Source organism: Felis catus, chromosome D4 (genome assembly GCF_018350175.1).
Source record: "Felis catus isolate Fca126 chromosome D4, F.catus_Fca126_mat1.0, whole genome shotgun sequence".
Taxonomy (NCBI): domain Eukaryota; kingdom Metazoa; phylum Chordata; class Mammalia; order Carnivora; family Felidae; genus Felis; species Felis catus.
In genome coordinates, this window is record NC_058380.1 from 57,995,542 (window position 1) to 58,021,064 (window position 25,523).

At 39.9% G+C, this 25,523-nt stretch overlaps 1 protein-coding gene across 12 annotated transcripts in view; it reads right to left on the bottom strand.

The window, feature by feature from the left end:
• Window positions 1–25,523, bottom strand: part of RNF38 (ring finger protein 38) — a 130,489-nt gene that overhangs the window by 39,828 nt on the left and 65,138 nt on the right. For 2 of the 12 annotated variants that reach the window (XM_045043683.1, XM_023242438.2), the window contains exon 3: window positions 2,405–2,554. The exons of 1 other annotated variant lie outside the window; for it this stretch is intronic. In XM_045043683.1, the coding sequence (XP_044899618.1) occupies window positions 2,405–2,554 (150 nt within the window). Of the gene's footprint in view, window positions 1–2,404; window positions 2,555–10,035; window positions 10,169–10,429; window positions 10,759–23,388; window positions 23,573–25,523 lie in introns of those variants that run through there. 9 more of the 12 variants (XM_023242443.2, XM_023242441.2, XM_023242448.2 and 6 more) reach the window with 9 other exon arrangements.

Below are 25,523 nucleotides of genomic sequence, written 5' to 3' on the forward strand. Positions count from 1 at the left end.
CCTCGAAAGTATAGGGAATGGCTGACTTCTTAAGATGCATGGTGGGTTTTTTTTTTTTTAAACTATACATGTGTCTGCTTTATACATTGTAACTTTCATATATGAATTATTTCATAATTTTAAAAATTAAAAGAGCATGCAGAATTTGAAAGATTTTGACTAAAACAAGCAAGTAAAAAAGGAGAACACAAAAGTTTTTAATAAACAAGGACAGTGACAGAACTGCTAAAGAGTGGAGATGAAAAACAAATATAGCCCAAAACAGGATGAGATGTTTCTTAAAAGACAACTGGTGGATGGAAACAAAGACCCAGGGGAATATCAAACACTTCTATGTCCTCTATGACCATCCCACTTACTAGATACATATTCAATCCCCATGTATGGAGTAGGAAAAATCAACAGTTCTTTTTTACTCCTACACAAGGCTGCAGGGAAAATGATGTCCTCCAAAAAGAGACTAGTTTCAGCTAAGATAAGGATACTTTAAGAAAAAAATATAAGAGGTAGGTGAATCTGTTTAAAACGGAGTGTTCCAAAGGAAAGGAAAAGTAAAAAAGCTAGGAGGGAAGGAATTTGGGGGAAAGCCAAGAAAACATAACACATTAAAAGAATAACTCTGAGAATAAGAAATGGGGAGATTTCTCCTTTTCACATGGAAAGTAAATATTCTAGGGCTGAGAAAAGCAAAACTGGAACAAGAAATCACACCCAATTTTATTATCAGAATTAGTTGAAGGTCTCTGACAGTATCTCAAAGGGGATATGAGAAGGATTTACTTTGCTTCATGCAGAACAATGGTAGGCCAAAAAGTGGGCAGAGTTCCCTGGGAGCCAAGTATACTGAGGGCCTTGTTTTAAAGTTAGAAAAAAGATTTAAGTTTAGAGATATAAATAAAAATTTAACAATAATATCTTTCACCTTTCTGCAACACTCAAATGGAACTGGCTCTTTTTTGTTTCATTTTTAAAACGTGTTTAAATTTACTCCATTTGCCAGCAACTCCTTGAGTTTAAAGTTAATACTGACTTAATGCCTAGAGACACAAAGAAGTCTAGAAAACAAATTAAGTGTCATATAATTGTTTAGTGGTGGCAGTAGGGAAGGTACTAAGTCAATTTCTTCCTTAGCTATACTGGTTTGCTACTAAATATCAAGCTAATGCAGACCAACTGTATCAAGAACAGTAGTCAATATGCCATTTAATTCAATACAGATAGCTATGTCTCTTAACATACTGTGTTGTGTTTACAGAAATAGTTGTTGATTTCTACAGGTGGTATTGCTGTAGTAGAGACAAGAAATAGCAAAAGGTGAATTTAAGTCTCTGCTCTGCCAATAACTAGCTATGTAACAGGGCATCTCAGAGTTTTTCTGAGCCTATTTCTTCATCTAGAAAATCATCCACGACCGGTGTGTTGTTAGGAGGATTAAAAACAAAGGAGACAATACATGCAAAGCAGAGAACCTGGCACAAATTCCAAGGAATATCAGATTGCAGAGCCCTGGATCACCTACAAAGCTATTCTCAGAAATTTCATATCTTCAATTTAATGTATCACACAAGCATTTCTCTTTCAGAAATAGTCCTAAGCTCCAACCTACCACTTCCACACAAACAGAAAAATGGCTCTATCCAAAATCCAAGTTTTGATTAGCGACTCTCACCACCTCAGATTTATATACACATATACAAATACATACCTTGGCCCACAACCCTAAAACGCAGAAGCAATTCTACAACTAGTTTCCATTTGGTAATAAAAATACTGACTTCCATTATAAAACATGCTTCTCTAGCAGTAATGGATTGGAAATTTAGTAGCCAGTAATTTATTTGAGCACATCCTAGCAATCTTGTCAATAAACTAATGATAGTCCTTGCCTTAATTTATTTTCATTTTACATATAACAAAAATTTTAATCATATTTTATCCACAGGTTCAAAAGTGATAGAAGGTACGGAAACATGTTTTCTTTCTGAAATTTACATCACTATCAAACTCTAGGCAATAAACAAATAAGTAGTAATGGCTTTAAAAAATATCTTGCATGCTTCCATTTTTCCATTCCTATACAATTTCACATATCTGTAATATCTTCTACTTTCCTATAGAATGTGGCCTATTAGCACAAGTGATTGATACCAAAAGATTAAAAAAAAAAAAAAAAAGAATATTAAGTGGTCAAACAATAAACAGCAGCTCAAGAGAAGACAAACATTCTTCAGAAAAGCCGGCTAAGTTATATTGAAGAAGGCCTCTAAGAAGAATACTTATTCCCACATACAATAGAAAATAAGAAGAAGATATTGAGAATTTTGTTTCAAGCCTTCCTAAAAACAACCTAAAATGTATCGGTGACTTTCAGCCCTATGTAGGGAAAGGGTAAATATATAAGAACCTGGAAGAAAGCTTTGAAGTGAGCATCCTCTTGAACGGTAGTATTCTGATCACTTGGGAGGAGAGGGAACAGGCTCTGAAGTTTCACCCTTTCACAAATCACCTTGTTAGGATGGCCAGGTAGAGGTGCTGAATTGGCCCCGGGAGATATCTGGGAAAAAGAGGGAGAAGAAAAGGATAGTTCATGGCTAGCCGCACCAATGTGGAGAATCATGTCTATGAAGGACAGTCTGGGTTTTCTAAATATTTGTGTTAGCAGAGATTGGAAAGAAATTAAAAATTAATCTTAAACATCAAAACAAATATAAGGATGGCAAAGGTTGCCTCTGGCAATGGATCTCTCTTAAAAAAACTTTTTTAAAAGGCAAAACAGCACTGTTCAAAAATGCAAAACCTTTCCTGTGTTTCCCGTATAATACCTATTAATAGCTTTTCTCTTGGTATTGATTCTAAAACCCTAAAGGACAGATAAGACTTCATGTTAAGAAAACCTGACATAAAATCATATATCTTAAGTATAGAAAGATTAGTGTCCATCTGGACTAAGACTAATATTTTTTCATTCTATTTTTTAATTAACCTCCTATATGATCATGCAAAGAAGACAAGAGATTTCAGAACACTTGCAGCAAAACTTCTATAGTGACCATAGGTATACAAAAGAGTCTGCAGACACCTCAGTTCTATTCAACACAAACCTAGCGACCTTCTTAAGAATAAAGGATATGATCACAAGCCCCAAAGCAAATGACTGCATGTTTTAAATGCTTGGCTTGATTGTAGGTTAATTCCCTTCATCATATGTAAATATGCTCAAATCTGCAGCATTTTTAACCATGGACATCATGAGCATCACTTGTTCCACTGTGCTGTGGAGTGAACCACCTTTGGAAGTTAAGGTTTGTGAATGTGCTTATCCCTACATTGAAGAAGACTATGTGCTTCAGACCACGTGTCTGGTTTTCAGTTTCACTGCCTCATTCTTCCCTTACATATAAATGTCTATTCTGTGACAGGCACTAAACCAAGAAGATACACATGGTTTCCTACCTCCAAAAAGTATATGCTATGAAAAAGAAACAAAAGCAAATCACCGTACAATATACAGAGTATCATCTTTCTATGATACTGCTAGGCACTGGGTGCTACGGAGAGGTAACTGGCAAAAGACAGCAGTGTTGTCAAGAAACTGCAGAATGTTCAGTATGGCTAGCCAGTACAGAAGTAACCAGGGAGGAAGGCAGAGACAGAGCATGAAGTAGCATGCTAATTATATTAATAATACTTCTATAATAACCTTCCTTAGCCCATTTTTTGTTCTGGTTTGCTATGAGCCTGGTAAACAGATAACCAGGCCTGTTCGTAAGACTAAAAGTGCTTCCAAACACCTTCCTAGGAGTAAAAGTATATCACTTGAAGGCACTAACTTTACAATTCACTACTACTGCTGCTGCTGCTGCTACTACTACTAAAATGTTTTGACATGAGCTAAAACTTGTCTCCACACCACAAACATGAATGTGCCAATATTCTTTACCACTATGATGAGGTATGAAGTGCTGAATCAAGGAACATTTATGACTGCCTCCCCAAGTCAAGAGTTGTTAGGAAAGAAGATAAAACATGGATCCCATCCTCAAGGAGCTTACTGCAGTTAAAAAAAAAAAAAAAAAAGGATGCAAAGCAGCCAACTATAGGATAATGTATTAAATGCAATACGGGCAAAAATTAGAATAGAGGTAGGAGCCTTGAGTTTATCTGAAGACATATAAAAGATTTCATAGAAAGAAGTGTATTTCACATTCCTGACTCCTCAATCTAAGGATTTCACCACTTTAAAGCCATTCTCTTCTCAAAACAGTCTGTTCCTTTAAGTTTCATATTCTTTTTGCAATCTTCTTAAGCTTATAGTTTGCAAGGTACCTTTGAAGAGTGTTTTAATAAGCTCACTTGCCTTCAACTGTCATCTCTAAAGCAGTCTGCATGAGTAGCACTCTTATAGACTGCTAGCACAAGTAGCTAGCTTGGTCAACAGAAATCAGAGGGTCAGGTTTCCTCTCCTTAATTCTCTGTTTCTTTGAAAACTTAAGATTTCAGTCCTATAGAGGTATAAAACCAACCAACCAACCAAACAAGAAACTGGCCAACCCTGACCCTTGTGGTCATAAGTTAATAATTTTCAAGCATATTCCTCTTCTACCTATGATAATTTCCTTTGGTCAGAAGCTCCATGCCTATAAAGAGGGAGAACAAACAATATAATGGAGAAAAGGTATATTCAAATGCTGTAGTTTATATAGATCCAGGACAAAATAAGATGGGCATGAAACCAGGTGCACCCATTGGATAAGATAAAATCACACACAATTATTTTGTATGTCCACGTGAGGCAGAATTCTTAAGAAGGAAGGCCTCCAAGATTCCCACCTCTGGTACACATCTCCTGTATAATCCATTACTCCATGGTGTGTAGGCAGGACTGTAAATAGTGTGGATTTCATTTCCATGGTTAGGTTAAATTATATAACCTAATGATATGAACCCCTTCACAGAAGTGAAGGGATTTTCAAGTGAATTAAGATCCCAAGTCAGTTGATTTTAAATTAATCAAGGCAGACCGGAGTTAGAGAAAGCTCTTAAAAAAAGAAGAACTCTTCAAAAGAGATTCTCCTCCAAACCTGCAGACAACTGCTATGCTGCCAGAAGGCATATGAAGAGGGCAACGTGGCAGACAGGAGGGCACCCTCTAGGAGCTGAATCGTTCACCAGTTGACTGCTAACAAGAAAATGGGGGGACTTCAGTCCTACAATTACAAGAGCCGTACTGAACCAACAGCCACTGAGCTTCGGAGAGGACATCAAACCTCTGATGACATCATGGCACCAGCCAAGTAAGACTCTGAACAGAGGGCCCTGCAGCTAACCCATGATTCCTGACCCATGTACACCATGAGATAACAGATTTGTGTTTTAAACTACTAAATGTGAGGTAATTTGTTACATACAATAGAAAACTAACATGACATATATGTGTCAAATCGAAAGTGTTGTATACCTGAAGAAAGTTTCTTCTCCAGAATTTTAGCTGTATTAATTTGATGAAAGATACAAATTACGACATTTTTTTTTTTTTTATCTAAGCAATATAGCAGTTTTTAAAACTTCAATCTGGTAATAGCTAACTTCATGCTAGGAACTGAACTGGGGCTCTCTGATCTTTACACACTGCAAGTTAGGGTTAACCGACTTGCTTAAAGCCGCAGAGCCGTAATTTGAAGCTAAGTCTATCTGGCTCTAAAGTTCATGCTCAAGCCACTAAAACACCTTGTAATTTAAGGATTTTAAAAGTAACATTTTCTTTATAATCTAATTAGTAAAAAACTATTTCATAAAGTCTATTTAAAGTTATTTTAAGTATTCAAAAAGTAAATGTTTCCTTGTAAATTGTTTCTGATGTAACCTTCCACTACTTCCCTATACCTTCCTCATTCAAAATTACTTACGGTGTACTGTATCTGGAAGCAGATACAATTCTGTTTTTCTCTAGTCTGGCAACTGTTGAACATTACAAAGATACAGTAACTCAATCTTCTCTCAGGATGCAACCTATGTTTAAAAAGTCCTGCCAAGAAAACATCCCTGAGACCTGATTAATCTGCAACTCCCTATACTTCTCATCTTTAATGTTTGTTTACATGTAACTATATAACTAATTTACCCAGCATAACTAAGAAAGCACCTGTTTCAGAAAAGTCACAGAAAACAGTTTAACCTTTTAAGCACTAATACAACACTATTTTAGGCCATCTTGTTTAATGTGGCCTTTCCCTGTGGGATAATATAACCCACAATTTAACATCTGTCTTGAACGGTGTAATTGTTATCAGTTATGATGCTAAAAATAACATAGGACTTAGGTCCAGATATTGTCCCATAACTTGCTTCCTCCAAAATCACCTCTGGTGACAGCTTCCTTCTTCATTCATTTACATTTTTCTTATAAAGGTGTGGTAGAGGATATGCAGGTACAGGACTTCTAGGCCAGCATTAAAATAATCTACTTTCTTCAAAATAAATTGCTCAAAGGCCCAAATAGTCTTCTCCAAAACAGCCACATTACTCTCCAGAAAAAAAAAAACAAAAAAAAACTGTTCATTGTTACTAACAGCATACCACCTGGTCAAAAGGACTCAAATCACAGCCTAATAGAAGAAGAAGAAAAAACCAAAACAAACAATAAAAAGTCAAGTGCTTAATGTTGACCCCACCAAGTCTTTTACTCCTTCCTCTAAGTCCAAGACTGGATACCTTAAAAATGAAAAAGTCGAATCCAAGTTATCTAAAAATCCACATATTCTCACAGCTGCCATGATGGCAAATGTTAATATCCTGGAAAGTAATCAGGTAGATTTTATCAACTATTTGAACAGTTTGAATCAGTAATCTTTCATCTGATAAATTCCCAGGTTATAATCTAAAATATGGGAATACCCCAAAATATGGGAAAAACCACATGCATACACAGGTTCATCACAGTACAGCAACAATTTAAAAGGGAACTAGACGTAACCTAAATGTTTAACAAATAAGTATTTGCTAAATAAAATAATGGTCTATATGCTTGCTGGTCTATTACACAGACTTTAGACCATTCAAGGACTGCTACTACCTACTGAGGGAAAGATCACTGCTATTTAGCACTGAAGCAATCTCTCTTTTTTTTTAATGTTCGTTTATGGGGGGGGGGGGAGCCAGCGAGCGAGTAAGGGCAGGAGCAGGGGAGCGGCAGAGAGGGAGAGAAAAAAATCCCAAGCAGGCTCCACACTGTGTGTCAATGCAGAGTCATGCTGGGCTTGTTCTCACATTCTCATGAGATCATGACCTCAGCTGAAACGGAGTTGGATGCTTAACTGACTGAGGCACCCAGGCACCCCTGGGGCAATCATTTTTTAAAACTATTATTTTTATTCTTGAGTTAAGGCAAACAACAAACTGGGTTCATGTCTTTCTGGGAGCACAACAGAACCAGGGTTACTGAAAATAGCTGAAAGGCTCCACCATTCTTTTCCTACCCCCACAGTCCCATAAGTTACTCGGAAGAGGGTGGATGTACATGCAACTAAGGAGGTCTCTAACCATTACATCTTTTGAGAAGGCGTTCATAAAGGTTAGGGAAAATAAGAGTTACATTTTTTTTTTTGAGCTACATATTATTTTAAATAAAAGTTCTTTTCTGGGGTGTCTGGTGTCTCAGTCGGTTAAGCATCTGACTCTTGGTCTAGATTATCAGGTCATGATCTCACAGTTTGTGAGTTCGAGCTCTGTATCAAGCTCTGTGATGACAGTGCAGAACCTGCTTGGGATATTCTCTCCCTCTCTTTCTCCCCTTCCCCACTCACGTGAGTGTGTGCTCTCTCTAAATAAATAAATAAACTTTAAAAAAAAGTTATTTTCTTTTCCTTCCACATCCAGATTTGCCTGCCCAAGGATTATTCTCCCAGCAAGGAAGTACATCTAAAATAATTTTATTTAGGCTGGTAACCTCTTAGAGCACTGTTCTAAAGTACCTCTTCAAGATTTCTAAGAATTACATAGATTTGGAAAGTATCCAGACCATGACCAGTCCAAATCAATACAAAAAATTTATGTATGTAAATACATAACTATTTGAAAAAAAGTGTGTATAGGATCACTGTAATTCTTAAATAAAATTCATAATTAATTCAAATATTTATAGCAGGCCTACTATGAGCTACATGCTGTGAATACACGGGGAAAAATTATTCTTGCCCTCCAAGACTCAGTCTAGTGAGGGGCAATTCAAGAGGAACTAAATAGGGCCCTTCTAACATAGAGTGAAAAGGTGCTGACATCCTTAAAAAAGGAACATGAAGAGATACAGGATGTGAGGAAAAACTCACATCTCTTCCTCTTTTTGCTCAAATTCTCACTTGTTAATTTACTATACAGAATTGAAGCATTTGCTTGATCTCCTCCAGACAAGGTAGTCACTTCAAGAATTTAACATTTGCTGAATGAACTAGACCAAAACTACATTCAAATGTGTTTACAATCTTTATGCTCCCTCCAGAGAAAAATAAAGCTATGAGTTAACCAAAGTAAAACAGAAGTGAAAACACAGGTCTGATATATGTAGTTAAAAGGAAAATAACCAAAACTATTTAGTAGACCCTGACACTACCCACAAACCAGCACAGTGAATTACAAACTGAAGGTGGCTAAACAAAGCTGGGACTGGGACAGCACAAACAGAGAAATAGATGGAACAGACTGGAAGTAGAAGACAAAGATAATCTTGACCAATGAACTTTCCATACAGACCAATCATTTGAGATTTTTGAGAATTTCTCATCCATACTTCCCACCACAACCTTGAAATAAAGTAAAAATAAGCACAAATAGTCTGGTAATGTAACTAAAAGGTTCATCCAAAGCTGTTGGCAAAGAGACAATAGACCTACACTCCACATTATGATGCTAACAGATTCAGTTATGTCTAATTATGCCATCTTATATCCACCTTCCTCAAAAGTCAGGTCGCTCTAGTAAATTCTGAACATTTACTCAGATTAATACTTGCAACCTTCAGTTCAGCGATAAAAACAGAATGAGTATATAAACCTCGACAAGTACAGAAACAGAAATTACCTTCTAGAATCACAGAAGATATCAGAGGTGGAGGGACCATAGCCAACGTTTAAATCCAACTTTCATATTTTACAGATGAGGCCCTGGGGCCCACACGGCCAGTCTGTGGCGAAATTTTTTTAACTATAGCCTCTAAAGTCTACCAAATCTCTTAGAGATAAGTCTTACAGAAAAATTATAGAAATCAGCTTAAAACTGAACTCATGTAATGAAATGATTTAAGGTTTAGTATGCTTTCAAAAAGTGAAACATATTATGCCAATAAGTTTACAAACTAGCAAGAACTGGAGAAAGAAGAGTATGTGAAGAGATACAATTCTCATTTAAAAATCCAGTTAGTAATTTCATATTCCGACTGCAAGTATGTCCCAATATATAAATTATATACAAATATATTTATTTATATTTATATACTATATACATTTATATATATTTATAAAAAATATATATACAAAATTTGGTCTGTATTGTTACTTCTATATAAGTCCCATCTATTCGTATGGCCAGTGTTTTCTGAAGACAATTTTACTTTCATCCCAACTGTCCTTAGATTTTTATTAAGTTTTGATTATACAAACACGGAGAATGGACTGTTTTTTAATTGGAGCTCAGTTACCAGGGCTGCTTCCTATTTAAAGGAATTGAAATATTAACAATAGTACCTGTAATCAAGGCCAAACGAGGTCCCAAAAGGCTTGCAATTTTAAAGTAACAAACCAATTGTGTTTGAGTTGCATACACTTAAATTTTCAAAGTGTGCCACGTAAGAGAAGACAATTCATATGATGCCAGCAATGACATACGTTGAAGTGTTCATTTCTATTTATGGTGGAAGAATTAGCATACCCAACTTTTGTGGCACAAAGAAAAAGCTGTGTCTTTTACAAGTCCTACACAACGCAAACAAAAACTTTATTTTCTTTGGCCCTCGATAATTTGGAAAATTCCTGGTTCAAAACCAACCTCTCTCATTCTTCAGCCCTGAAAGAACTTCCATCCCCTGAGAACAAAACGCAGCCTGTCCAGAAACCCGCAGCGGCAGAAGGACGCGAAAGGACCCTTCCGAACGGGTTCCGCGTTCTCCTGGGTGACATCATTTCACCTGCGCCTCGGCAAAACGGGAGGGAGCGAGGCCATCTGCCAGGCGGCGGCGGGCCGGCGCTCCCGTTGGCTGCACCCACACCTCCTCGCCGCCGCCACGGGAACAAAGAGCGCCGGGCCGCCCGGCCGCGCCCGCCAAGCACCGGGCAACCACACCTCCTCCTGGTTGCCGGGAACGGCCCCGCAGGCTCCCTACGGCCTACGGCTCGGGCCCGGCCCGCCCTCACGCGGGAACCAACGGCCGGGCGGCCAGTACCTGCGAGGGGAAGCTCCGCCCTGCGGGGCTGCTCCCGCGGCTCCGCGCTGGGCCGCCGCCTCCTATTGTGACCGCTCGCCCAGCCAGAGGCCAGCTCGCCAGCTCCGCCGTCCCCGGGCCTCCTCACCCCCGGAACCCGGGATCCGACCGAGGCGCTGTCACGGCGCTTCCTTCCTCCCGGCACCATCACACGGGCCGCGCCAGGAAGCTGCTGAACGCTCGGAGCTGACAGAGTCGGCTAACGCCTCGGGGGCTCCATCCTCTCGGCCCCCGGGCCCTAATTGCCGGGGCCGCGACACCTTCCCGCCCGCCGCACCCCACCTCGGTGCTCACGAACACGGCGTGCCGCGCGCCGGCGCACTACCCTCCGCTGCGCGCGCAGGCGACGCCCCTCACCGCCAGGCCGCAGGATGCGCGAGCACGCGGCACTCCCACTTCTCTGGTTTGGGTCGCCGCCCTCCTCTCCACCCTGTCCCCTTACAGGAACGAACCTAGCGAGCCCAAAGCGCGAAACCGCCAGACGCTCCGCCCCTTTCCCCCACGGCTCGACTCCGCGCGCCGAGCCCCCTTTGTTTCCACCCCGCGGGGGAGGGGGCGGGGCAGCACTGCGCGCGTCCGGGCGCGCGACTGGGACTAGTTCCGGCAACAGAGCCCGTCGCACGGCGTCCCTGCGCAGCCCGGCCCAGCCCGCATCTCCAGCCGCGCGCTCAGCAAGGCCCAAGCTACCGAACGCGACCCTGGGGTCGGCCTTGTCTCTCAAAACGTACACATCTTCTCACTCTACAGTATGGCTGCTGGCCCCTGCCTCCTCCCTCCTCCAGAACTGAGCAAACAGTAACTGACCTCACTCAATTCGAAATATGTATTCATGTGACCCGAGAAGTGGAATTTTTACTGATGCAAAAGGAGGTGATTAGATCAAGGTATCTCACAAAGAAGCAAGCAGGTTGGAAACTTTAAACCTGACAGTTATTCAGACGCTGCTAAGGATGGGAAATGAAGAGGTACAAAGACCACAGCCGACATGGTGCTTGTCCTGATCACCTTCAGGATCTAAAAGGGAAGAAATATATTCCATAAAAGGACAATAAATTCAAGAAAAGGACAGTTAAGTAGTATTGGAGGCGAGGAGGGCTGTCAAGGGGACATCATGCAAGAAGTGGTCTTTAAGCAGATAGGAATTAGATGATGCCTTCAAGGATGGTGATCACATTTTAGGGTAGTCCAATCAGTAAAAAAAAAAAAACAAAAAAAAAACCAAAAAAAAAAACCACAAAAAAACAAAACTCAGGTTCTAGTTCTTCTAGCTTTACCCTACACCAGTCTCCTTCCTGCTCTGGGCCTCAGCTGCCTCTAGCAGAAAATTAAGGAATCAGACTAAACTGATGTTCCAGGATCCTCTGAATTTCTACCTATGATTAACACTATATGGTAATTATTTGTGTACATTTATCTCCCATGTCTGACTGAGCACTGGTTCTGTAACACCATGGTCCAAACCTACAGCCTGAAATACAACAGCCAAGTGCTTAGCAACTCTGAATTAAAGTTCCAGCAATAAATCACAAGCTTTTACAATTCCTGGACAAAGAGAAGCTAGAAGGATATAACAGGCTCCAATAAACACATCCCCTCCCGCAGCCCCATACCCCCATTATGTAGTCCTGTTACCTAGCTGACTCTTCCTCCCCAACACTGTCAGTCTTCCAAAGCAGGCAGTTTGGAAATGATTACATCCAAACTGTAAAGTTTTTTATTTTTTTCTTCATTTCATAACAAGAGTCATAAATCCCATCCACACCTTTAGATGCATCCAATGCAATCTGTTCCTAACTTGTGAGTCACTCACAATTCCCAGTCTACTGCTGTAGACTCATCTAGCATTACAGATCTTCCAGCAGAACCTTAGCTGCACAAGCTTCCTTACATAATCCAGACCCTCTTGAAACCACTTTTCTTGTATACTTGGATACTGGCTCCGTGATGATAGGAGGAAAAAAAGAAAAAAAATGGGAAAGGGAAGGGAAATTACCATTTGAGAACTCTCTAATCTTAAAAGCCAGATTCCTCAAGTGCTAAATTCCAGCAGCAAAAATCAATTACAGTCCTCCAGGGTTTCCACCCTTTAAAGCTCCTGTGAATCCCCCTGGGCCTCAGCCAATCCTTTGTGAGGCAAACTCCACAAGAAATCTTCTCATGGTTATGATCTTAGCTACCTGGGCTCCTAGGGCTTAACCCAAGAAGTCTGCCCAGATGTAAACAGTAATCCCACAACTCAAGGTTGGATAGTTTGATATTTGTACTATAACTTTTTCTCTAGTTTTCTTCACCAGAAAATCTAGTATCTTTCTAATAAACACCCAATCAGTGGGATAGGCTTTAAACTGGGCCACTTTTGACCTACTAATGTGGCAGGTGGTAAATTGTAAGAGAGCAATTGCTCAACCCCAGTCTTCCTAAAATTTTATTTGGTGTCTGTTCAAAAAGATACAAAGCCTTCTTGGAAGGGTGTCCAATACAACTTTCTGTGATAGATATGGCCAATATCTGCACCATCCAAAAGAAGGCCACATGTGGCTACTGAGCACTCAAAATGAGGCTAGTGTATCTAATGAATCGATCAGAATCAGTTTAAATAGCCACATGTGGCTAGGGATAGCACAGCACTTGTAGACAAAGTAATTGATTGCAGCAAGAGCTTTTTGAGACTTCTGACTCCAAAATTGCTCTTTAAAATCAACTTTTACAACATAGGAAAAAACTGAATGACTGCTAAAAACTTCTTCCTGAAGTACTCAAGTAATTTAAGTCCCCTCACTTTTAAAATAAAACTATACCGAGGCTCAGTCAGTTAAGCGTCTGACTTCAGCTCAGGTCATGATCTCACGGTTCATGGGTTCGAGTCCTAGGTAGGGCTCTGTGCTGATGACTCAGAACCTGGAGCCTGCTTCTAATTCTGTGGCTCCCTCTCTCTCTGTCCCTCCCCTGCTCGTGCTCTGTCTCTCAAAAATAAATAAACATTTTTTTAAAATAATAAAATATTTTCAATAATGCTTCATATTTTCTGTACAAGTCTTACATATTTTTGTTCTTTGATTTATTCCAGGTTTTGTATATAATTACTAATTCTAAAAATATGATATAATTATATACATGTATATTATATAATTATATAGCTATAATATATAATAACATATAATTAATTCTAATAGTTTAGCATAATCTTTTTTAATTTTCTATATATATATAATCCTGTTGGCAGAAAATAATGACCATTCAATTTCTTTTTTTCAAATACATTTTGCCTTTTGTCTTGTCTTACTGCACTGGCTAGGACCTCTAGTACAGTGCTAAATAGAAACAATGAGAATAGGCATTTTTATTTAATTCCCAAACTAGAAAACTTCCAACATTTCACCACTAAGTATGATGTTTGCAGTAGGTTTTTGCAGATCCCTATAGCAATTAAAAGAGTTCTCTTTTATTTCTAAATTGTTAAAAGTTTATTATAAAGGGATGTTTAATTTTATCAAAATTTCCTGCATGAGGTAATCATATAATTTTTCTGTTAATATGTGAATTACATTGGGGCACTTGGGTGGCTCAGCCGGTTAAGTGTCCGACTGCAGCTCAGGACATGATCTCATGATTAGTGAGATGGAGCCCCACATCGGGCTCTGTGCTGACCGCTCAGAGCCTGGAGCCTGCTTCAGATTCTGTATTTCCCTTTCTCTCTGCCCCTCCTCTGCTCACAGTCTCTCTCTCTCAAAAATAAACATTAAAAAAAATTTTTTTTTAATATATGAATTATATTCACTGATTTGTTTTGTTGTTGTTGTTGTAAAGATACATTTTTTGAAGTTTATTTTGAGAGAGAGAGAGAGTGAGCTGAGGAGGGCAGAGAAACAGAGACAGAGAGAGAGAGAATCCCAAGAGGCTCCACACTGCCAGTATGGAGAGTCCAGGGCTCGAACTCATGAACCTCGAGATCATGACCTGAGTCAAAGTCTAGAGTCAGGCACTTAACCTACTGAGCCACCCAGGTGCCCTGACACTGGTTTTGGATATTAAACCAATTTTGCATTCCTAATAAAATCCTGTCTTATTTATTACCCTTATTATATATTGTTGGATTTGTTTTGCTAACATGTTGATTAGGATTTTTACATCTATGTTTTGTTTTGTTCTGAGGGAGAGAGGGGGAGAGAAATGTTTTTAAAATTTTTTTAAATGTTTATTTGAGAGAGAGAGAGAGAGAGAGAGAGAGAGAGAGAGAATGCAAGCAGGGGAGGGGCAGAGGGAGAATCCCGAGCAGGCTCCTCCATCCGTGTAGAGCTTGATCCCATGACGGTGAGATCACGAACTGAGCCAAAATCAAGAGTCAGATGCTTAACAGACTAAGCCCCCAGGTGCCCCAACATCTGTGCTCTTAAATGAAATTAGCTGTTATTTTCCATTTTTATAATGTCCTCATCAAGTTTTTTTTACAAAGATTATGCTAGCCTTAGAAATTAATGGGGGGGGGGAGCAGGGGGGGGCACCAGGGTGGCTCAGCTGGTTAAGTGTCTGACTTTTGCTCAGGTCACAATCTCCTGGTTTATGACTTCAAGCCCCACACTAGGCTCTCTGCTGTCAGCACAGAGCCTATTTCAGATCCTCTGTCTCTCTCTCTCTCAGCCCCTCTCCTGCTTGTTCTCTCGATAAGATAAGATAAGATAAGATAAGATAAGATAAGATAAGATAAGATAAGATAAGATAAGATAAGATAAGATAAGATAGAAATTAATTGGGGATGGGATGCTTGGATGACTCAGTCAGTTAAGCACCCAACTCTGGGTCTCTGCTCAGGCCATGATCTCAAGGTTCACAGGACTGAGCCCTGGGGGTCAGACTCTGCTAGCAGCAGTGGAGCCTGCTTGAGATTCTCTCCCTCTTTCTCTCTCTCTCTCTCTGCCCTTCCCCTGCATGCACACGCTCTCTCTCTCAAATAAATAAAAACATTTTTTAAAAAAAGAAATGAATCGGGAATGTTTTCTCTTTACTCTGTAGTTTCTGTAAGACTGAGGTTACAGATTAATTCTTTAATTGTTTGGTAGAATTTGCTGGTTAGCCAACTGAACTTGGAATTAAATTTCTTGTCAGAGTTGCAGTCTTTCCCTTATTATTTTTTTAAAGATTTTATTTTGGGGGCACCTGGATGCCTCAGTCAGTTGGACGTTCAACTTCGGCTCAGGTCATGATGTCGTTGATCCTGATTTCAAGCCATGAGTCGGGCTCTGTGCTGTCAGCTCAGAGCCTGGAGCCTGTTTCGGATTATGTGTCTCTCTCCCTCTCTCTTCCTCCCTCTCCCTCTCCCTCTCCCTCTCCCTCTCCCTCCTTCTCTCTCTCTCTCTCTCTCTCTCTCTCTCTCTCTCTCCCGCTTCCCTGCTTGTGCTCTCTCTCTCAAAAATAAACATTAAAAAATTTTTTTAAATAAAGATTTTATTAACTAATCTCTACACCCAACATGGGGCTCAAACTCACAACCCTGAGATCAAGAGTCACATGCTCCACCAACTGAGCCAGCCAGGTGCCTGTCTTTTCCTTATTTTTTTTTTTTAAGTTTATTGATTTTGAGAGAGAGACACAGACAGAGAGGCAGAGGGAGGGAGGGAGGGAGGGAGAGAGGGAGAGGGAGAGAGAGGGAGAGGGAGAGAGAGGGAGAGAGAGGGAGAGAGAGGGAAAGAGAGAGAGAGAGAGAGAAAGAGAAAGAAAGAGAGAGAGAGAGAGAGAGAGAGAGAGAGAGAGAGAGAGAGAGAGAGAGAGAATCCCAAGCAGTCTCTGTGCTGTTAGCACAGAGCCCTACTCTAGGCTCGATCTCACAACCTGTTGAGATCATGGCCTGAACTGAAATCAAGAGTCGTCCGACACTTAACCAACCAAGTCAACCAGGCTCCCTTTTCCTTACTTTTTACAAAGGAGGAACAATATAATCTTAGGATACATGTAAGGAAGATCTCATACTGAAACTCACAAACTGCTTCTGGAAAACTAACTTCTAATCTTGTGACTATGAAGGGTTCTACTGCTGAAAATACACTTTCTAGCACACAGCATAAACAATAACCATAAATAAATTATACAAAAGTGACAAACAGTCTGCCAAACAGTAAATATAAAATTTCATTTGGTTCTAAATTTTGCATTTCTAAGACATCACAGACTTATCTAAACAAGATGATTATCTGAAGGACCTTTATAGGAGAGCTGACTCTGAGGCTATGGTCTTTCTTTGACACTTTTTTCACAATACCTTCCAGTATTTACTAAATGTCTGTTTCCCCCATGAAACTGTAAACTCCTCAAGAGCAGGTCCCATTTCTCTTTTGTTTGTTGTCACTGATGTCCATATTTGGAGAATGTTGACTAGTAGAGAACACACAAAAAAGGAAAGGAATCTCTTATTTTAAGGTGTTCAAACGCATGATTCAAGAGCTGCAGATTAAAAATCACTTGTCCAGATGCTGAAGAACCACTCACGTAGAGAAAAAATATCAGAGAAAAAAAAATGGTATACACTTTTGGGACCTGCCAAAGAAGGTGTTGGGTAGAGAATGGCCTTCCTGTTGGGAGTCCATGACCTTTATAATGAAGAGGCAGTTTCCCACTGTTAACACTGTCAGGAATCGGGTTGTGCTGTCATCACATCCACTGCCAAGTCTCCTGATTGTAACCTCACTCCAATCCCAACCACTACTGCTGAATTAGTGGCCTCTATTCTGTGCTCTAACATAGCATTAATCATTTGGCTATGCAAATATGTATTCATTTGAGTCTTCTGGGCATTCGACAGAGAACTCCTTGAAGCCAAGGACTAAGTCTCACTGACTCTGGCAAGGGTTCTAGCATATGGCAAGCACTCAGTAGGTTCCAAATTAATGATATGTGATATTTCATAGCAGTGGTAATTCCAATGTGTTTCTCAATAGGCAAATTCCCAAGAAGAAATGAGACACAAAAGCAGAATGGATAATAAAAGAGAAGAACAAGGAGACCAAAAAGAATTTCAAACTTTCCTCAAGGTAGCTCTGCTCACCCTCCTCCGTAAACGTTTCCCTCCCTCCATCAAAACCAGCTGAAAGGACCTAATAAGATGAAGCTACATAGTGGAAAGGTGTATTGGCCTAGCACTATTCAGGCTATACATTATCTATAACCTTGACAAGATGTGATCTAATGCAAAACATCAGAATAAGCACTTCCACCCACAAGTGTTACCACCTAACAGAGTGGAAAGGTTATTGATCAGCAGCTGCCAGCTATAGTTGCTAAAGACCAGAAAGGGGCAGCAAATGCACACCCAAACCCAATTCTACTGAAAGCCTCCCATAATGTAGCCAGCTTTAGGATGGAAGAGTAGGCAGACTGCTGTTCCCACGGTACAGGTGTGAGATGCCAGGGACTAAACCATGACAGTTCTTAAGGCAGTGAAGATGAGAAGTGCTTAAAGCAGAACCAGGTGAAAGGCCATCAGCCAGAAAGGAGTTCAAGATGGTTGAATAAAGAAACCCGAGTGGGTTGAATAAAGAAACCCAAGCTAGTCAGAAAGTGGAAAAAATAGAGACCCACATCAAATCAGAAATGGAGAGGCAAGGGTGCAAATAAAGCACACACTGCACATCATGGCATACTTAATCTCTGGAGCAGGACAAATGATAAAGAGCGGACTCCGAGGCATGACGTGCCTTAACGCACACCCTTTGAAGCAGAGATCTTAAAGGTACCTTGCTCATTCTGATCTGGTAAACAGGGAGCATCTTGGGAGCAATTCTAATTGCTATGACTCTCATTCTAAACGGCTCCAGTGGCTCAATCTCAGGGCAAATCATACGCCAATAAAATACTTTTAAAATATCCATTGGACAGGCAATGAAAAGAGTTAACCACATACAGATCTAGGTTGTTCAACAAAGCCTGTTAATCTTACTGTTAAGGATAAACCATCTCTTCTTTTTTTTCCTCTTTATTAAAGTTTGAGAGAAAGAGAGGGGGAGGTAGGGAGAGGGGGAATAAGCACAAGCAGGGCAGGGGCAGAGAAAGAGGGAGAAAGAGGATCCCAAGCAGACTCTGTGCTGTCAGTGTGGATTCTGACTCAGAACTGAACTCACTAATGGTGAGATCATGACATGAGCCACAATCAAGAGTTGGACACTTAACTGACTGAGCCACCCAGGCACCCCAGGGATGAACCATCTCTTATTTGTAACATTAAATACTACACTTGGGTTTTTTTTTCATTGTTTTGATATTATAAAGATAAAATGAATTCTCTCATACATACATATAGTTTGGGCTGCATTTGAAAATATCTCCTTAAGGGAGCCTGGGTGGCTCAATTTGTTAGACGTCCGACTTTGGCTCAGGTCATGATCTCATAGTTTATGGGCTTGAGCCCTATGTCGGGTTCTGTGCTGACAGCTCAGAGCCTGGAGCCTGCTTCAGATTCTGTGTCTCCCTCTCTCTCTGCCCCTCCCCCACTCATGCTGTCTGTCTCTGTCTCTCTCTCTCTCTCTCTCTCTCTCTCTCTCTCAAAAGTAAACATAAAAAAAAAAAAATTAGACACTAACATAAAATATGACCCAAAAAGCCAGTGAGCATGGGCTACACTTATATAAGTGCTTCAAGAAAATAAATGAATTATAGTATAAGCACTGGTTAAGAAACAGAAAAGCACAGACAGACAACTAGCTCCTTCACTTTGAGGAAGACAATGAAAAAGTAGTTGCTGAAAAGGGACATGAGAATGATTGAGATGCAAGAAACATGAGAATGTTTTCTACACACATCAGAACACAGGAATATCTTGTAATTTCCACCATATTTGATGGAAAACAGAATTTCCTGTAGGGAATTCCTGGTGAGTCTCATGTGACTGCATAGTTGATACCCTGCTCTGGATCATGCCCATGGCTGTAGACTTCTAACACCCCGCATTCAGGAGATGTGGCCAGCTCACTGAAAATGCCAATGTCCTCGTGGTCACTTCCACTGATGATATGCATTTTAGACACTGACTAACCTGGGTGGTTTTGCACAGATGTTGTGATAGATGGCACTTTGCTACAAACCCTGCACCCTCCTGCCCAAATCACATTCAACAGGCCTTTCCGAAACCTTAAATAAAAAAGTGTGTAACCTGACCAGATTCACACAAAACAGACATGATCACCTTAAATAAAAATCTTTAAGGCAGGACAACTTTATACAAGTATCAAATTTAAGCTCCCACAGTAAATTTATTGATCTCCTCTCTCCTTACTTCTTACTGTTACAAAAGTGTCTTATAAATAAAAACAAATTAAATTTAGAGGGCAATGACCTTCCAAAGGCCAAAACAAGAATGCCACATAACAGGGCACCTTGGTGGCTCAGTTGGTTAAGCATCTGACTCTTGATTTTGGCTCAAGTCATGATCCCAGGGTCATGGGATCAAAGCCTGCATTAAGATTCTCTCTCTCTCCCTCCACATCTCTGCCCTCCCCAAAATAAATTAAAAAAACAAAACAAAACAGAATGCCACAAAACAATAATCTCAAAATATCTATCATTACAATGTGGTTTTTTCCAAGGAGGCTTCACGTCCAGCACAGAGCCCAACACAGAGCCGAACTCACAACTCTGAGATCAAGCCCTGAGCTGAGAAAGAAAATGTAGGGAACCATCTGAATGGAAACAGATTTCCTAAAAATAAGAGCAATGAAATACATTTCAGAAAGGACTACACTGACAGATTTGCTCCCAAAATAATTTTAAATTTCTGAATGGGAAAAAATTCATTAAAAATTAAAAGCTGGGGGGGAGGGGGGGGTTGGGGGGGGGCTGGGTGGCACTGTTGGTTAAGCATCCGACTCTTGATTTCGGCTCAGGTCATGATCTCATGGTTTGTGAGTTTGAGCCTCACATGGGGCTCTGCACTGACATTGTGGAGCCTGCTTGAAATTCTCTCTCTGGCCCTCCCCCACTCTCTCTTTAAACATTAAAAACAATTTTCTAAAAAATTAAAAGCTGGGAAACTTTTTTCAAGTATAACAGATGATTAATGTTCCTATGCAAAGGGATGGGAAAAGGGGAATATCCCAAAAGAAAAGAAAATTATGCAAAAGACAAATCTTAAAAAAGCAGTGACTAACAAATGAACATATGAAATCTATACAACCTTGGTAGTAATCACAGAAATATTCATTGAAACAATTAGAAACCATTTCTCATCAATCATTCAGAAAGTAACTGGTATTATGAATGCTATTCAATGTGAAAAGGAAGTGAGACAGGCATTCTCATACGGAAGCATAAACTGATGCATATGAATGTGCAAAAAATATACAAAAAGAGACAAAGGCTGAAAAAAGTTCATATCCTTTGATTCAATTCTATTCTAATAATCTATGCTAAAGAAATACATCATTTGGAGGCACCTGGGTGGCTTGGTCGGTTAAGCATCTGACTTCGGCTCAGGTCATGATCTCACGGTCCGTGAGTTCGAGCCCCACCTTGTGCTCTGTGCTGACAGCTCAGAGCCTGGAGCCTGTTTCGGATACTGTGCCTCCCTCTCTCTCTGCCCCTCCCCTGTTAATGCTCTGTCTCTCTCTGTCTCAAAAATAAATAAACATTAAAAAAAATTTTTAATTAAAAAAAAGAAATACATCATTCAAAACTTATTACACAGCTACAATAATCAAAACACTGTAGTACTGGTATAAGGACAGATACATAGACCAACTGAACAGGATAGAGAGCCCAAGAATAAACCCTTACATATATGGTTCAAGTGACCCCAAAAGGGTCAAAGAGTTCCAAGACAATTCAATGAGAAAAGAACACTCTTCAACAACAGTGCTGGGAACTCGATATCCATATACAAAACAATGAAGAGAGACCCTTACACCTTACCCTATATACAAAAATTAACTCAAATGAGTCAAAGATCTGAACTTAAGAACTAAAACTAGAAAGTTTAGGAAAAAACACAGGGGAAAACCTTCATGAGATTGGATTGCAGCAATTTCTTGGGTATGACACCAAAAGGCAGATGAGAGAAAAATTAATTGGAATTCCTTCAAAGTAAGAATTTCTGTGCAAAGGTCACAACCAACAGAGTAAAAAGGCAGCCTCCAGAATGGGATAAAATATTTGCAAATCATCTGTCTGATAAGGGGTTAATACTGACACTACATAAAGAATTCCTACAACCAAACAAAAACCAAACCTGATTAACAAATGGGCAAAGGTCTTGAACAGACATTTCTCCAAAGTAGATAAACAAATGACCAACAAGCACATGAAAAGATGTTCAATATTACTAATGAGTAGGGCAATGAAAATCAAAACCACAATGAGATACTACCTCATATGCAACAGGATGGCTACCATTAAGAACAATAACAGAAAATAACAAGAGCTGGCAAGGATTTGGAATGTAAAATGGTGCAGCCACTTTGGAAAACAGTATAGCAGTTCCTCAAAACTCTAAAAGTATAAATGAACCAGCAATTTCACTTCTGGGTGTATACCCAAAAGAACCGAAAGCAGAGTCGCTAAGAGATATTTGTACACCCATGTTCCTAACAGCATTATTCACAATAGCCAAAACGTGGAAACAACCCAAGTGTCCCATCCATGGATGAATGAAAAGACAAAATGTGTTATATATACATACAACAGAATGTTATTCAGCCTTTAAAAAAATGGAAATTCCAACATTTATGCTACAACATGAACATACCTTGACAACGTTATATTAAATGAAATACGCCAGGCACAAAAAGACACATATATTATGATTCCATTTATATGAGGTACATAGAACACTCAATCATAGAGACAGCAAGTAGAATGGAAGCTGCCAGGGGCTCTGGGGAGAGATGAGGAGTTACTGTTTAATGGATACAGAGTTTTGCAAGATAAAAGAGCCCTGGAGATTGGTTGTACAATAATGTGAAAAGTATATTCACACTCAACACTACTGTACTGTACACTTAAAAATGATTAAGAAGGGGGCGCCTGGGTGGCTCAGCCAGTTAGGCGGCTGACTTTGGCTCAGGTCATGATCTCACAGCTCAAAGGCATGTGAATTTGAGCCCCACATAGGGCTCTCTGCTGACAGCTCAAAGCCTGGAGCCTGCTTCCAATTCTGTGTCTCCCTCTCTCTTTGCCCCTCTCCTGCTTGTGTTCTCTCTCCCTCTCTCTCAAATGTTAAAAAATATTTTTTTAATGATTAAGAAGGTAAATTATATGCTTAGGTGTATTTTACCAGTTAGAAAAACATTTCATCACAGCAGCAAAAGAGATGTTTAAAAATATAAACCAGATCATAGCATTCCTTTCCATAAAACCTTGCAAAGTCTTCCCACAACAGGAAGAATGAAATCTAAACTTTCCCTGGCTTATTACCAAGTTCACGATCTGCCCTGTGCCTACCCCTTCAACCTCATCTCTTACCACTTCTATCCTCATCCACCTGGCTTGTACACATCAGTCTTTCTTCTGTTTGTATGATCTTTCTAGCCTCAGGGCCTTTGCACTAACCCTTCCCTCTCCCTATGATGTTCTCCTCATGGCCCAGATTTTCACAATTTATTCCTTCCTCTCATTCAGATCTTAGCTTAAGTGTCACCATCTTAAAGGCCTTCCCTAACACCTAATCTAGAGTAGCCAACTGCCCAATTACATGTAGAGTGCTTATGAGCATCTGATTATTTGTTGGTTTACATGTACAGTTAATTTTCTGCCCCTTTCACAAAAAATAAGCACCAGAAGAACAAGGACCTTCCTTGGTAGCCTTTTCACCACTCTACCCTGGTGACTCAACAGTGCCTGGGACATAGTAGGCACTTAATAAATATTTGCTGTATGAATAAATGCATAATAGTTTTTAAAAATGACCTAAGGCTCCAAAATTAAAGACAGATTAAATAAATTACCATGTATCCTTATGGTAGAACATTATGCAGCCATTTTAACTGATGTTTCATGTATATACAATGCAGAAAAGATGACCATACATAGTAAGTTCTCCCATCCTTCATTCTCTTCTTCTTACGTTGACATTACTCCCTAGTGGGGAGATTGAGGCTCCCTCCTCTTGAATTTGGGCAGGCCCGTGACTATGCTGGGAAGTGATGCTTTGTGACTTCTGAAGTTAGGTCATAAAAGGCCATACGCATCTTCCCCTCTTGGGGGGGGGGGGGGGAATCAAGGTACAATGCTATGAGAAGCCCACACTACATTTTAGGCACTCAAGCCAAGGGGCTCAGTTGAAGTCCCAGCTGATAACCAGGATTAACCATTAGACATGTGAGTGAGGACTTCAAGATGACTCCAGCCTCAGCCACCATTTGATTATAACTGCATGAGGAAACTCCAAGCAAGAACCACCTAGCTGAACACAGGAAACCTCAGAACCAAGAAAGATACAAGTGCTCTGCACCAAATGAATTTTAGGGTAATTAATTACATACACAGCCATAGATAACCAGAGCAATTTAGTTTTATTTTAACCATGCAGATAATGCAAAGTGATGGAGTTTTTTTATGACAGTCTGTTGCTGTGTACTTCCCCAATTTTCTATAATGAGCACATGTAACTATGTAACTGGGTGCATGGTGAGATTTTTTTTTTTTTTGAGAGAGAGAGAGAGAGAGAGAAAGAGAGAGAGAGAGAGAGAGGTAGGTGAGGGCAGAGAGAGAGGGGAAGAAAATCCCAAGCAGTCTCCACACTGTCTGCACAGAGCCCAACGCAGGACTCAGTCTCATGAACCATGAGATCATGACCTGAGCCTAAATCAAGAGTCAGATGTTTGGGATGCCTGGGTGGCTCAGTCGGTTAAGCATCCAGCTTTGGTTCAGGTCATGATCTCATGGGCCATGAGTTCGAGCCCCAAATTGGGCTCTGTGCTGACAGCTCAGAGCCTGGAGCTGCTTCGGATTCTGTGTCTCCCTCTCTCTCTGCCCTCCTCTGCTCATGCTCTCTCTCAAAAATAAACATTTTTTAAAAATTAAAAAAAAAAAAAAAAAAAGAGTTCGTTGCTTAACCGAATGAGCCACCCAGGCGCCTGAGATTCTATTTTTTTTTTTTAAAGCACGGGAGCCAGAACAATTAAAGGGATATTTAACTTTTTTTATTTTATTTTATTTTTTTTAATTTACATCCAAATTAGTTAGCATATAGTGCAACCATGATTTCAAGAGTAGATTCCTTAATACCCCTTACCCATCTAGCCCATACCCCCTCCCACAATCCCTCCAGTAACCCTCTGTTTGTTCTCCATATTTAAGAGTTTTAACTGACTTTTTTTTTTAACGGACCATAGAAGATTTAGGAATGGCTTATAAGCATATAAAAAAATGCTCAGCATACTTAGGAAGTATGGGAGAAATGCAAATTAAAACAACAACTGAGATGTCCCACTACAGCTGCTATAATTTAAAAGACGACCGAAGTGTGGGACGTAAACATGTGGATGTGAAGAAACCAGGTCCCTCGTGCATTTGCTAGAATGTAAAATGGTGCAGCCACTCTGCAAAACAGTTTAGTAATTTCTCAAAATGTTAAAAATATATCATGTGACCAACTAAACAAAAACATACTTACATAAAAATGTTCCTAGCAGTGTTATTCATAATAACCAAAATATGGAAACATACCCATCAACTGGTGAATGGGTAAACAAAAGGCATTAGATGCACACCGTGGAATATTATTCACCCATAAAAAGGAATGGAATTCATGCTTCAAAATAGACAAACCTTGAGATAATCATGCTAAGTGAGAGAAGCCACACACAAAAGCCACATATTCTATGATTCTGTCTATACAAAATGTACAGAACAGACAAATCCATAAAGACAATGATTAGTGATTGTCAGGAGCTGGGGCAAGGGATAATGAAGAGTGACTGCTAATGGTTGTGGGTTTTTCAGTGAGGAATGTGAAGATTTTCCAAAATTAGATGGCGGAGATAGTCGTACAACTCTGGATATACTAATAACCACTATTTGCAAGCATACAAATATAACTAGTTAACCTTGTTAATACTAAATTCCAATTATTGCTTCT